The sequence below is a fragment of the Trichechus manatus genome, unplaced genomic scaffold, assembly GCF_000243295.1.
Source record: "Trichechus manatus latirostris isolate Lorelei unplaced genomic scaffold, TriManLat1.0 scaffold00002, whole genome shotgun sequence".
NCBI classification, from domain to species: domain Eukaryota; kingdom Metazoa; phylum Chordata; class Mammalia; order Sirenia; family Trichechidae; genus Trichechus; species Trichechus manatus.
In genome coordinates, this window is record NW_004443938.1 from 38,047,509 (window position 1) to 38,061,747 (window position 14,239).

Sequence of the window (14,239 nt, forward strand, 5' to 3'; positions counted from 1 at the left end):
TTGTTTCTCTCAGAAATCCGAACAAGGACATTTGGTAATTCTTCCAGTGAAAGGAAGTCTTATACAGGCAGGTACTCTTCCGTGTTTATGTCTTTCTTGACATTAGTTGGATGTCTTCTATAGCGATCTTAAATATAACTATCAACAAAATCCAAAAAACTAAAATTACAAGCTAAATTTTATTTCAGAATAAGTATCCGATAACTCATCTCTTCCAGGATGAGTAGAAGTGTATGATTAAATAATTTGAGATTGGAGTAGAATTTGAAAGTTAATTCTGTACTTACTTTTAAATTTATAAAAATCGGAAGCTACAGGATTAATTGCCTACACAAACCACAGCCTCATCTATCTTGAGACCAGAAGAACTAAATGATGCCTGGCTACACTAATGAGTGTTCTGACCAGGGACACAATAAATGGTCCTGGATAGAATGGGAGAAAATTACAGAACAAAATTCAAATTCTTAAAAATAAAGCCAGGCTTTCTGGCCAGTAGAGACTGGAGGAATCCCTGAGACTATCGCCTTGAGATACCTTTTAAACTTTGAACTGAAACCACTCCCAGAGGTCACCTTTCAGCTAAATAACAGATTACCTCATAAAATAAACAATATCACCTGTAAGTACTATGCTTCTTAAAAGAAAGAAAAAAAAATCATCTATATGAGACCAAATGGTCAACATTTACCCTAAAGTAAAGATGAAAAGGGTGGGTGCGGGGTGGGGGAATTAAATTAATGGAAACTGAACAACCAGAATGGAAATAATGAGAATATTGGCACAATGTGGAAAATGTAACCAATGTTGCTGAACAATATGTACAGAAATTGTTAATTGAAAACCTAATTTGCTATATAAACTTTCACCAAAAAGCAATAAAATATTTAATGGAGAATAAAACAAAAAAAACGGAAGTTTCCTTATATGATGATAAACTAAAAATAGAGTGTTAAAAGATACGTTTATTAGAAGTGCTTCTGGTTTGGGGACTAATTTTGGGAAAGTGAATATACTACAAAAGCACTAATTAAATAAGGTATTACATAACAACGACAAAAATTTGTGCAGATTTATTTTCAACTCTGTTTTACATTTTGCAGCCAAACAGAAAATGACTTTTTAGAACTAATTCTAAAGGTTTAGCAGCAGACAAAGTTTTTGATAGTGATATTCGATAATCTTTTTTTTTTAATCATTTTAGGAAATTAAAGAGAGTGAGTTTAAGGGGATTCCAGTAAGTTATTTGGAGGTTCATCCCAATGGAAAACGTTTGTTAATCCATACCAAAGATAGTACGTTGAGAATTATGGATCTCCGAATGTAAGTATATTCTGGTATTGACAGGATACATATCCATAGAATAACTAATGGATTAATTTATGTTTATAAAATGCAGCGGTGGTTCTCAACCATGGACGATTTTTTGTCCCAAGGAACATTTGACAATGTCTGAGACATTTTTGACTATTGCTGTTGGTTTCTAGTGGGTAGACACCATGGATACTGCTAAGTATCCTACAGTTCACAGGACAACTTCCCAAGACAAAGAATTATCTTGGCCAAAATGTGAACAGTGCTCAGGTTTGGAAACCCTGAGATGCAGTCCGTTGTTTTTAATTGTCAAAATTAAAGAAACTTTCTACGTTCAACAGTGATGAATGCCTTTTAATCACTATCATATTGGTATAGCATAGTATGATATCATAACTGAATGAGAGGGCTTTTGAATAATACCAAACCAAAAAACCAAACCCATTGCTGTTGAGTTGATTCCAACTCATAGCGATACCGCATTGCTTTACTTCTTTCTTTAAGTCCTAACTAAGGCACTCAAAAAGGAAGTGTCCTTAGTGCAGGGAAGGGAAGTAGATTCTGGGAAGCCAGCATGTACTTTGGTTTTGGTATTGGAGTTCATGTAAAACAACTGAGAGAAACGATTTTATTGCACATGATGCTTATTAGTTATTTTATTTCTGAGCATTACTCTGTTTAGAGAGGCAATGTGGTAATCTGTATTAGTTTAATTCTGGAAGTATCTGTTTAGGACTGATTATTTAGCCCGTCAGTGTTTCTGTAGAGCTATTCAGGACACTGGCATGAGTGGTGTGGGAGAATGACAGGCAGGATTAGTGCATCAGGAGTTTATGAGCTAGTTGTCTGCCTCCAAAATAAGACATACAGCATTTAATTAGACTAAAGTGTGAGATGTTCTAGGACTAGAATCTACTTTTTTGTTGTTGTTATACATAGCACCCATGTAATACCTGGCAGATATCAAGTACTCAATATGTATTTATCTAATAAATATAAATATATAATAAAAGGATTTTTTTTTCGGGGCCACAATAAATCTGACAGCTATAATATAGTCTCCTGTTAAAGGCTGTATGGAAGAGTTAGCCTTTGAGCTTGATCTTGAAGGATGTGTAGAAATTAGACAGGAGGAGACCAAAGATGGAACTTTTTTCTGTGGAATAGAAATAAAAGTTCAGTGTTGGAGTAATATAAGATATATTCAGGGCAAAGTGAGTTAGCCAGTACATATGAACATAAGTTTCTTGATAAAGGGGTATTGAGAGAGAAATATTTAGAAATAGAGATTAAAGTCAGGTTCTAGAAGGCCAGGCTAAGGAGTTTGGTTATTCTCTTTTTAGTAGTATTGTATATAGCTTACGATCATGCTTGGACTCTGGAAGATACTGCTTAGATTCACACACTGCCTTTTGCACCTTCTACTAGTTGGTTAACCTGTCTGTGCCTCTCTTTCCTTATGTCTCAAGTGAGGAAATAATATATTGAACTCATAAGGTTTTTGTGGGAATAAACTAGTTAATACATGTAAAGTACTTAAAAACAGTACAGCCCATAGCAAAAAGTCCAGAAATGTTTGACCCATAACCCCCAGGTCTGGGAATTTATCTTAAGAAAATAATTGTAAAACAGTAGAAACATACGTACATTAGATTGCTCATAGAAATCATGTTCATGATAGGAGAAAGCTGGAAACATCCTCAGTGTTGTCCAGTAATAGAAAATTGTTTAAGATATGTTAGGTAATGATGTACATATACCCACTTAAAATGATAAAGTATGATCTTTATTTCATGACACAGAGGGCCATTATTCATGATTTATTGTTGAGTGAGAAAAAAAAAAAAAGCCAGTTGCAAAGCAGTATACATAATAGCTTCTCTGTAAACCAGAGATGATAATAGTACCTACCCAGACATAGCACTAAAGTGTTTGCTGTTACTCATAAGTGAAAACATCTGGAATGTTGTGCACTATATTTAATAGATGATTTGAATAATGTTTCTTCATAGATCAAGTATTTCTTGTGTGATTTTTAATTTCATCATGTGGAAGGAATATAAAAATTCTATCCATTTTTTAGTAACCAACTTGAATACTACTTCCATATAGTAGTCTCTGATCTCGAACGAGAATTAATCTCTCTTGTCCAAATCCCCAAAGCACTTTTTCTGGGGTTTTTTTTTTTTTTTTTTTTTTTTTTTTTGTTTCTTCCTCCTCCTTTACAATAATACATTTCTTCTCTCTCATGCTAAATCATAAACTTTTTGAGCTCGGAGACTAGCTCTTTTTTTATTCTGCATCCATCACAGATTCTTACAATACATTTTTTGAATTTAAATGAAGTATTTAAAAGAAACATTTTTCTACCATCAGTCTTTTAATTGTGTCAGACAGGTTACATTTGTAAAACATTTTTTTTGTTTATAGATTGGCAGCAAGGAAATTTGTAGGTGCTGCAAATTATCGGGAGAAGATTCATAGTACATTGACACCATGTGGGACTTTTCTTTTTGCTGGAAGTGAGGATGGTATAGTGTATGTTTGGAACCCAGAAACAGGTAAATATTTCATCGATCTTCAAAAAAATTTTTTTTGTTTTTGGTTTTTGAAGAAGTGTGAAAACTCTTTCCACTGTATGGGGTAATAGTCAAGGAAATTCTGAGTTCAGATTTTCAATTATGTATTTTAAGATTGGGGAGCCAATAAATGGACCTCAGCTATAGTCTTAGCTTATACTAAATTCTGTTCTTTGTTGTTTTACTGTTCACAAATTAAGATTTCACACAATAACCAAGATTTGTCCTTTTTTACCTACAATGAGATATTGTTGATTTTAAACAAGTATTTAGTGAGGACTGTAATGCAAAATACAAATGTTATTAAATGAATTTGGAATATAGCTGGGGATCCAAGTGGTCCAACACCTACAATATGTTTTCATTAGAAACAGGAACATTCCTGTCAAAGATGTCTGGAACTTAAAACAGCAGTTTACCTGAATTACTGCAATTCAGTTTTTTCTCAATAAAATGAACACTGAACATTGGGAAATTTATTTGTGTCTCACCTTTGTTTTTCAAAAGAAAAGCTGAAACTACATAAACTTTTTTTAGCAAGAAATTGAGATAATTTTATCAAATTCACTTAAAATTTTTTGGATGAACAGTATCTGATTTAGCCTTGTTCATTTGCTTGACATTTCCTTTAGGCATTTTTGACTAATTACTTAGGTCTTTTTCTGTACTGATTTTTTGATACATACCATCAATTCAGAAGTGTTAAATCTCTCTTCCCTCCTAAGTTCCTTGCTTTTTGTGATATCCTCACTGATTTTCATAGGTTTCATAGACCGATAACCCTCTGCTTTAGGCTTCTTTTAGCCATTCAGAAGCATAGGTATCTTTCAAGCAGATGATACCTCACACAGCCTCAGGTAAAAATATAAAAACTAATCCCTTATAGAAGCCAATCCCAACCAGAATTTCTTCAGTTTTAGAATCCTGTAATTCCTCTTCTTGTTCTACACAGAGTTCTTTGTTAGTTGAAATTTGCTCAGCTCTGTCAGAAGTCACAGTCAGATATTGCTCTACTTCTTTCTAAATCCTTTGTCTCTATCTTGTGCCTTGAAAACCTCATTGAAGAGATTGGATTGTGAAGTAGAAAGAAGGGTGCCTACAGAATACATTCACTCCTCACTTGTTGACATGGTTAGGTTCAAAGACCAAATCGTTATGTAAAAATTGGCATGCAAGAATGAAGGATGACCACATCAGATCACAAAATAGAAGATGACTACATCATTATATAACTGCCAGATTACACCATTACATAACTGTCAAAAATCACATCATTACATAGCTACCAAATCATTGAGAATCATGGCTCAGCCAAATTGACACATAACCTTAACCATCACAGCTAGCGTTACTTGCCTCGCACCTTGGCGTACGTTACTGCCTGATGCACGTGGTTAATGCACAAAATAGTCGGAGAGTAGGTTTTTTACTGTTGTTGTAAATGTGAAATGTCACGTAATGAGATAGTCAATGAGTGGAGTAGGTGTGCAGTACAAATATAAGTTTTTAATACAGTGGTACTCAAATATTTATAAAGTACTTGAGGATTTTCATGTAAATAATATGAGCTTCATCATTACTTACTAAAAATATTTTTTAATAAATTGCAAAATAATCTTGTAATGCTTAAGACAAATTATTGAATGTATTTTCTTTTTAGGAGAACAAGTAGCAATGTATTCTGACCTTCCATTCAAGTCTCCCATTCGAGACATCTCCTATCACCCACTTGAACATATGGTTGCATTTTGTGCATTTGGGCAGAATGAGCCAATTCTTCTTTATATTTATGATTTCCATGGTAAGTCCACTACTTTTTAAGTAAAGAATATTTAGAGTAATCTTTACATTTAGACTGAACTAAGAATCATGAATTCTAGGAAAGCTATTATCCTTTATGTTAACAAAGCTTTCTTGAATGTACTCTAAGAACTGAACAGATTAAATAGATATTATTGTGTTATATAACATTTTATTTTTCCATAAGCATGACTGTTATTGAATTTAAATGTAGGCAAAAAGTACACACAATGATTGTGCTCTTATCTTGGAATTGTAGAAATGTAGCCATCACTTTCTTTGTAAACCAATTTAAATAATTAAAATTCACCTAAAAATTAATTGGGAACATGTTAGCTAAATATATAAGGTAAAGTAACATTTTGAAAACAGGCATCTTGAATATTATCAATTGACTAGTGAGTTAATTTTTGTGCTATATTTTTGTTTTTCCTAAGCTTATAATTTTAGTAAGTTGTAGTTTTGAGAGTTTCTTAACATAAAAAAAAGAAAAATGAAAACAAGATCTGAAATTAGAAATTTAAGGACTTTTTCTGCTCTAAACTTACCCTATCCTATCATTCTGAGAAATAATAAAGAAATAAGGTGACTGTATACACATTTTTCAGGAATAGTATAGCATTCTAAGAATTATTATTTATCTTGTTTTTCATATGTTTCTTTAATTTTTGTACTGAAATTAGGATTTCATCATTCTGTATTGCAGTAATATTGTGATTGCTCTCAAAGTTGCAATTCCATTTCTTCATATATTAATTCTTGTACAAAAATAGAAGATCTGTATTAGTCTCTTTGACTTGTTTAAATTCTAAGTGTCATCATTCCCTGTTTATGATAAGCTAAGAAGGCTTACGCATATATATTATACCTACACAAATGTTAGAAGTGCATAAATATACAAATAGTATGTAGGTAACATTAACGTGGAACTATTTGGACAAAGTGTTTTAAATTAATGAAATGTCAAAAGTTAAGTTTATTATGTTAAAACAATCACTTAGTGATTGTGATAAATGCTGAGTTATTAGACAATTGAGATAAATCATAAACCTAAAATTCTTGATCATTGTATGGATTGTATTATCCCTTTCCAGGTGAATTATATTAGAAAATAATGCATAAAGTTGAGATTTATTTTATTTTAAAGAGCATTGAGAGAAGTAATTTCTACAACACATATTCAGATTTGTAGAACACTATCACTAATGGTAGAATTGTCAAGCAACACAGTACCATTTGCTTTTACAGGCAAATGTTAGCAAAAATAAAACATTGCCTGATCATGGGAAACGACAGATGGATTTCTCAAATGAGCCGAAGTCCAAATCTGATGTCTAGTTCAAACTTGTATCCTGAAAACAGTTCTTTCTTTGTACTCATTCTAAATCTTCATATAAAGGAAGAGAGTTATACCTAAGTACTTTATAATTGGGACTGTTATACAGGAAATAGGCAACACAGTTATTTCCTCAGACTCTTAAGAGGTTAGAGATTATTTCACAACAGTCTTCATTCAGATTCTAATTTGCTTTTTAAGCTTTGGAAATTTTCACTAATGCAAGTTAAGATTCCACTCTTTTTTTTTTTTTTTGTCTTCAAGCAATTTATTTTTGTCATTGACAGAAGGATTTTATAATTAGATCAGCCCAAGAGAGTTAGGTTTGCCAATCTGGTTTTTAGACAATAGACATTGAGTGTAAGAAGTCCATTCTAGCAAAGTATTAGAGAAAAGTGTTAGGAATCTAAAACATGAGTTTTAGGCTCAGTTCTGTTTACTTCAGTGACTTTGCATAAGCCCCTTGCCTTTCTGTAGCTTCATTTCCTTGTATATTAAATGGTACTATGAATAATAGTGTTCTACCTAAAAGGATTATTTGTGAGGATAATAGAAGAGAGTAACTGTGAAAGTGCTCCATAAATTGATAGGCACTATATTAAAACAAACACAAACAGCAAAAGGTAAAATGGTATTACCATGCTTATCCAACCAGTATACGCTTGACTTTATAGGAACTTATGTTTTAATAGGCTGATAAGCATCTTATATGGAATGGAATTAGAAAAAAGTTTCTGTGTATTTTTTTCCCTCTCTGTGACTCTTTCTGTTTGTCAGCCTTTTCTTTTTGTTTATCGAAGTGGGTATCTTTCCAGGTAAATTGTGTTGGAAAATAAATGCATAAAGTTAAGAATATAATGGTATAGCTGTATTATGTTAAAGTGTAGAAGGAAGGCTTTACATGAGCATTTTAGCAGTAAAAAGGTTCAAATAATGGACATGAAATTAAAATTACTTTGTGCAAGGTATTTAGAACAAGTTTTGATAGCACACCTTTTCAAACAAGTTAAAACTCGGTATGTTTCAACACATTTTCCCAACTCTTTGCTGCCTATTTTTAAAATGAGGAAACTTAGGAAGAAGTTAAGTAATCTCAAGCAATCCAAGATTTAGTACAGTTCTTGTGAGTGGTATATATCCATAAGAAAATGAAAAGTTGTTTCTGACTCTGAAATATTTTACTTTTTAAATGCAGGCCAGAATCATCAAGTCAAGTAGTGTTCAAATTTTTCATTAAAAATTATAATATTTCTTATTGACCTATTATAGTTTTGCCTTATATTTTATTTGTTTTTTAATATGAGAATCTTTTGGCTAAAAACTTTCTTGTCTAAAAGTAAAGTTTACTTGTGGCTTTACGTAAATTTTTTTTCACACTTTTTTTTATGTGAATAGTATAAAATTTAAAATATATAGAACTGTTGTATGGTTTTAAAATATTTATATGAAGACAAAATAGATTAAGTAAGTGGAAAATAAATCAGGCTTCAGGGTGCTGATACTTTATTGATTTTAGGTAATTTTCAAGGAAAATGAAGCAAGCTCTTTTTTTCTTTTTCTTTTTTAATGTTAAATAAGCTGCGAATGAGACCACAGTGGTAGCTAAATGTATCATCCATTTTTCAGTTCTAGCAAAATCTGTGAAGAGTCAGCAAGCATCTTTCCCTGTTAAGCATATGTTCAGGTTGTGGTCTTTTGAGTCTTTCATTCTACTGACTTTTTGCTTTTTTTGGTAAGAAAGAAAATTTTTACTTTCAGAAGGCAGTTTTATTTGCCTGATGTTGAAAGGGTTAATCATATAGTAATACAAAATTTAGTCACAGAGTACCACAAATAATGTACTTTTAGGATTCCCATAATAACAGAGTACTAGTCAGAGAAACGGCTTCTACTGAATTAAATTTATGAAGCTAGACTTTAGCAATTAATGTTTTACTCTTAGTATTTGTCTACCTTAGTCTCCAGCATGCAGTTATACATTTAATAATAATAATAGGTAATACTTACATAGCTCTTTCTCTGTTCCTTGTACTGCTTTAAGTATTTTACATATATTCTTTAATTTTCACATTAAACTTACGTGGTAGATACTGTTATCCCCATTTTATAGAAGCTGGGATTTTTATCCTTACAGTCTAGCCTTGGAATCTGTGTACTTATTTACTACACTAACCTACTTTTTTAGCAGGCGTTCCTGACATATTAGCTTTTGATTGTCTAATAAGCAAACCTTTTTTTTCTGTAATACCATTTACACTGTGGTTTTCTGTGGAGTAGTGTGAGTTCTTTGTATTTCCTATACTTTGTAGGAAGCAGAGATAGAGTCTTATTCATCTTTTTTTATTACCAGTACCTATTCTGAATAGGAACATCTAATGAATATGCATATAATATTTTAAGTAGTGTTAAGTCTTAATTTGGGAAGTTCTTAGCATTATTTAATAATTCCAGGTAATGAGCCTAGTCTTTCACTAGGTGGCAATATCTCCTCTGAATCAGTATTAACTCTAAGAGTGCTTTACCGTGGTAGTAATGTCTTAGATAACACAGATTATTGTTGAGCACCTATTGCAGGGCCCTGGTTGCTCAGTGGTTAAGCATTTGGCTGCTAACCAAAAGGTTGGCAGTTCGAATCCACCAACTGCTCCTTGGAAACCCTATCGGTCAGTTCTCCTCTGTCATACAGGGTCACTATGAGTCGGAATTGACTCGAGGGCAGTGGCTATTGTGTGCCAAGTTGAACTGGGCTATGAAACCCAGGAATTAGAATCAGGTTACCATGATTTTTTTTTTTTTTTTCCCAATCCCTTGTGCTTTCTCAGTAGTTGATTCAAGCTCTGGAATAACATTAGTTAAACTTAAAAGCAATTTCTACCACTGGAACTAAATATGATTTTATTCATACAGTCCATATTTAAAGAGACCTAGTGGCACTACAGTTAAACACTCAGCTGCTAACTGAAAGGTCAGCCTGTTTGAATCCATCCAGTGGCACCATGGGAGAAAAGACCTGGCAATCTGCTCCCATAAAGATAACAGCATAGGAAACCCTACCGGGGCTACTTTGTCCTCTAGGGTTGCTGTGAGTCAAAATCAACTTGACAGCAAACAACAACAGCAACAGTGAGCTTCTGTGTTGTTGTCCTTGATATCTTTATTTTTCACACTGTTATGCTTTGTCAGAGTACAGGGCACATGTATGTTTAGGTTTCTGTAAAAATTTTGTTATATAATTTGCTCATTGAATAATAGCCCATGATGTTTATAACCCCTTATGTCTAACATAGGAGTCCTGGTGGTGCAGTGGTTAAGCGCTCGGCTGCTAACCAAAAGATCAGCAGTTCAAACTCATTGCCAAAAGATGTGGCAGTCTGCTTCCATAAAGATTTATAGCCTTAGAAACCTATGGGGCAGTTCTACTCTGTCCTCTAGGGTCACTGTGAGTCAGAATCAACTTGAGGGCAGTGGGTTTGTTTTTTTTATTGTTGTTGTTGCTGTTTCTATCTAACATAGTACTTTGCATGTTACTGATGTGCAGTGAATTCTTGAATTAAGAATTACAAATTCTGTAGAATAGCATTTCCCCCTTAGGATTTATAAAAATATAGCACAAAAGGCACGCTCAGTTAGTATGTTTAGAGCTAATAATAATAGGGGTAGTAGTAACTAACATTTATGAAGTATTTACTATGTGTCCACCACTCGTATAAACATTTTACATATATTATGCAGGCTTCCCAAAACTACAGAAGCTCGATTTTATTACTATCTTCATTTTACAGATGATGAAACTGAGGCAGAGGGGGAATGAAGTAGTCACTCAGTTAAGTGCTGAACCCAACATTTTATTCTAGGCTGACTCCAGAGCTCATGCTCATAAAACATGAAGCTATCTGTCATAGTTACTTAGTCTTTGCATTTCCTGTTTTATGAAGTAATTTAAATTAAGAAGCATAGGTACTAGCTAGATACTCCTGTGGTGAAATAATGTTGTTTTTAATATTTAGGCAGCCTCCTAAGATTAAAAGGAAGCTTGCATATCTAGTATTATTCTTAACAATTTACTCTTTAAAAATGTCTGGGGTAACTTATAATTATGATGCATTAAGCCATAATGTTCTCAGTGTAGTTCAAAATACGAATTTTCTTTAGCATGTAGCATTAAATTTTAATGTAAGTGCTTTTGCAGTATTTTTGTAGAAAGAATGTCGAGTTGAAATAGATTTAATATTCACAGTTTTACCTGTAATTTAATGGTTTTCTTCAAGTAGTGAAGATGGATAATTCAAAAGGAAACTCAGTTATTGTAATTCTCATACTTGGATAAAATTATGCAGTAATAAACATAACTGATTGTAGGTCAGAGCTTTAAATATTTATTATTAGCCTAGCAAGAGAAATTAGGAGACAGAAATGCCAACTTTTAAGACATGCTGAAACTACTGATTTCTTGGTCATATCCCAAAGCATTTATTTTAATATTCTTCACATAGTGGGTACTTTGATTTGTAAGCTTGTGTCACTCAAAGATTCAGGACATGAGGAAAACTTAAGTCAGCTTAAAGGCTTTGAGCATAAACCAGAGCCCTGAGTTGCTCATCCAGGCATTTTTTTATGCTTACATTCGTGCATTTTAAGTGCACTAAGAAAGAAGGTGGTACTGTGCAAAATAGACAACATTGTGGTGGGAAAGTCTAGAGTAGGTGTTAGAGTATTGGGGTTTTAGACAAAATTCCATCACTTTTTGTTTGACCCTGGTCAAATGGTTTAACTCTTCTACATCTGTTGCTTCATCTGTAAGATGAAAATAACACCTGTTGTAGCTTATCTCATTGTTTTGTCAAAGGATAAAATGAAACCATAAAGCAAGGCATGAAGCATAGTTATTATTAGAGTTCATGAACCATGCTGCAACAGGGAAATATTAGTTAATAGAAACTCATCACATACTTTCAGTTAAATAGCATAATGTGCGATAGGAAACCAGTAATTGAAGAATAGCATGTCCTTCAGAGCTTTCACAGATAGTTTATTATATGCCACTTTGGTGTCCAACTGAAGAATTTGCAAATGATGGTAGATAATCTCATCTAGTTGGCTGTGAGACAAATCTGCTACAGTTTCTTATATAGCTGTGTGACCAGTTTTATTAGGTGGATAGATAGCTGCTGTTGAGTGGACTCCAGCTCACGTCCACCCTTTGTAAAACAGAAGGAACCATTGCTCTGTGTTGCGTCATCTTCACGATCACCAGCATGTTCCAGTCTATCATTGTAGCTACTGTGCCAGTCCATCTCACCAGAGGTCTCCCACACCCTCGTAGACCCTCTACTTCACTAGACACGATGTCCTCCTTTAGCAGTTGATCCTGCCTAATGACGTGTCCAAGCAAGCATATTGGACAGTGTTCTGTTATGGTCCATAAACTTTAATTGGCTAATTTTCAGAAGTAGATTGCCAAGCATTTCTTCCTAGTCTGTCTTAGTCTGGAAGCTCCGCCAAAACCTGTCCACCATGGATTGACCCTGCTGGTATTTGAAATACCAGTGGCATAGCCTCCAGCATCATAGCAGCACTACGAGTGGTGGAGCAGTTTTATTAATGACGCTTATAACTTCGACTTAGCATATAAAATACGTCAAGGAAATACAGAATTTCTAACAAGCCCTGAAACACACCCATGCTACTAGAATTGAAGTGTTAGTAAAACTTCTTGGATCTGTCCACACAGTATCTAAGATTAGCTGAAGCAGGAAGAAGTCAGGCCAGGTAAAAATACAACGAAAATCATTATAAACCCTTGAACAGTCTCTACACATAGCAAATGTTAAAGGGAGAGGAGGAGAATGCTGCCTAACTGCTGAATGCCGAGAATCTAAAGAAATAGACGTACCAGCTTGACAGTAATCATGTGATTAGAAATGTGATAATTTATAAGTAAAGGAATTGGGTAGCCAGTAAGATGACTATACATAGTAACACTGCTCTCTATATTAATAGATCTTGAACAAAGGAACTAAGATGTTGAACCAAAAGTAAATCTTATTGTTAATACAGTGTAAGACAAAGAATATGTTATGTTTTTAATTGTACGTTATTATAAATCAATAACATATAAGTACAAATAGATTTTAATAGTAACAAGCCTGGTATTTGTTTCAAATGCAGAGGGCAGTGGATTAAAATATCTTATTTCCTCCCTTCTTCCTCCTATGAAGATAAAAATCTCCTGAGAAAACCACATTTTTTTTTATATAATTGTTTAAGGCCAGAAACGTAACACAAAAGTACTGAGCTTAGTATGCAAATCAAAGGACTGTCAGTTATAAAAATATTTTAAGAATTTTTTAATTGTATAAAATTCAGAATCCCAAATAGTAGCCTATTGGAGGTAAATTTAGAAGGTGTTTTGATGCATATAATGTTCCTTTAAGCAAACGTAGTTGCCACTTCTGTGTTCTGAGCACCTTGTCCATTAGCACATTGCAGTAATTTCTTGTTGACCTTCAAAAAATTCAAACCTTGAGAGCGGGACAGTGCCATTGTATTCCCAGAACCTGCTTTAGTGTATAGTACATGACAGTTCTTCAATAATAAAAGGATGATGAAACTGTTGAAATTGTGAATTTTAAATATATCAGATTAAGTTAGAGGTATTTTTTTTTATCTTTTGTGTGTGTGTGTGTGTGTGTGTGTGTGCTTTAAGTGAAAGTTTACAGTTCAAGTTAGTTTCTCATACAAAAATTTATACACACACTGTTAAGTGACCCTAGCTGCTATTCCTATAATATGACAGCACACTCCTCTCCTCCACCCCAGATTTCCCGTGTCCGCTCAACCAGCTCCTGTCCCTTTCTGCCCTCTCATCTCGCTTCCAGACAGGAGCTGCCCATTTAGTTTCATGTATCTACTTGAGCTAGGAAGCACACTCTTCATGAGTATCATTTTATGTCTTACAGTCTGGTCTAATCTTTGAAGAGTTGGCTTTGGGAATGGTTTTAGTTTTGGGCTAACAGAGAGTCCAGGGGCCATGTCTTCTGGAGTCCCTCCAGTCTCAGTCAGACCATTGTCTTATCTTTTTACTAGAATTTGAGTTCTGCACCCTACTTTCTTCTGCTCCATCAGGGACTCTCTGTTGTGTTCCCTGTCAGGGCAGTCATTGGTGGTAGCCAGGCACCATCTAGTTCTTCTGGTCTCAGGCTGATGGAGT

The 14,239-nt window shown here is 33.8% G+C and overlaps 1 protein-coding gene across 11 annotated transcripts in view; it reads left to right on the forward strand.

The window, feature by feature from the left end:
* AHI1 (Abelson helper integration site 1) overlaps positions 1-14,239 on the forward strand; it is a 225,809-nt gene that overhangs the window by 66,737 nt on the left and 144,833 nt on the right. For all 11 annotated transcript variants that reach the window (XR_002823803.1, XM_023729901.1, XM_023729897.1 and 8 more), the window contains 3 exons: positions 1,205-1,323; positions 3,745-3,875; positions 5,554-5,694. Coding sequence is in view for 10 of the 11 variants with exons in the window: in XM_023729901.1 (XP_023585669.1) it covers positions 1,205-1,323; positions 3,745-3,875; positions 5,554-5,694 (391 nt within the window). In the remaining variant the exon portion in view is untranslated. The remainder of the gene's footprint in view (positions 1-1,204; positions 1,324-3,744; positions 3,876-5,553; positions 5,695-14,239) is intronic.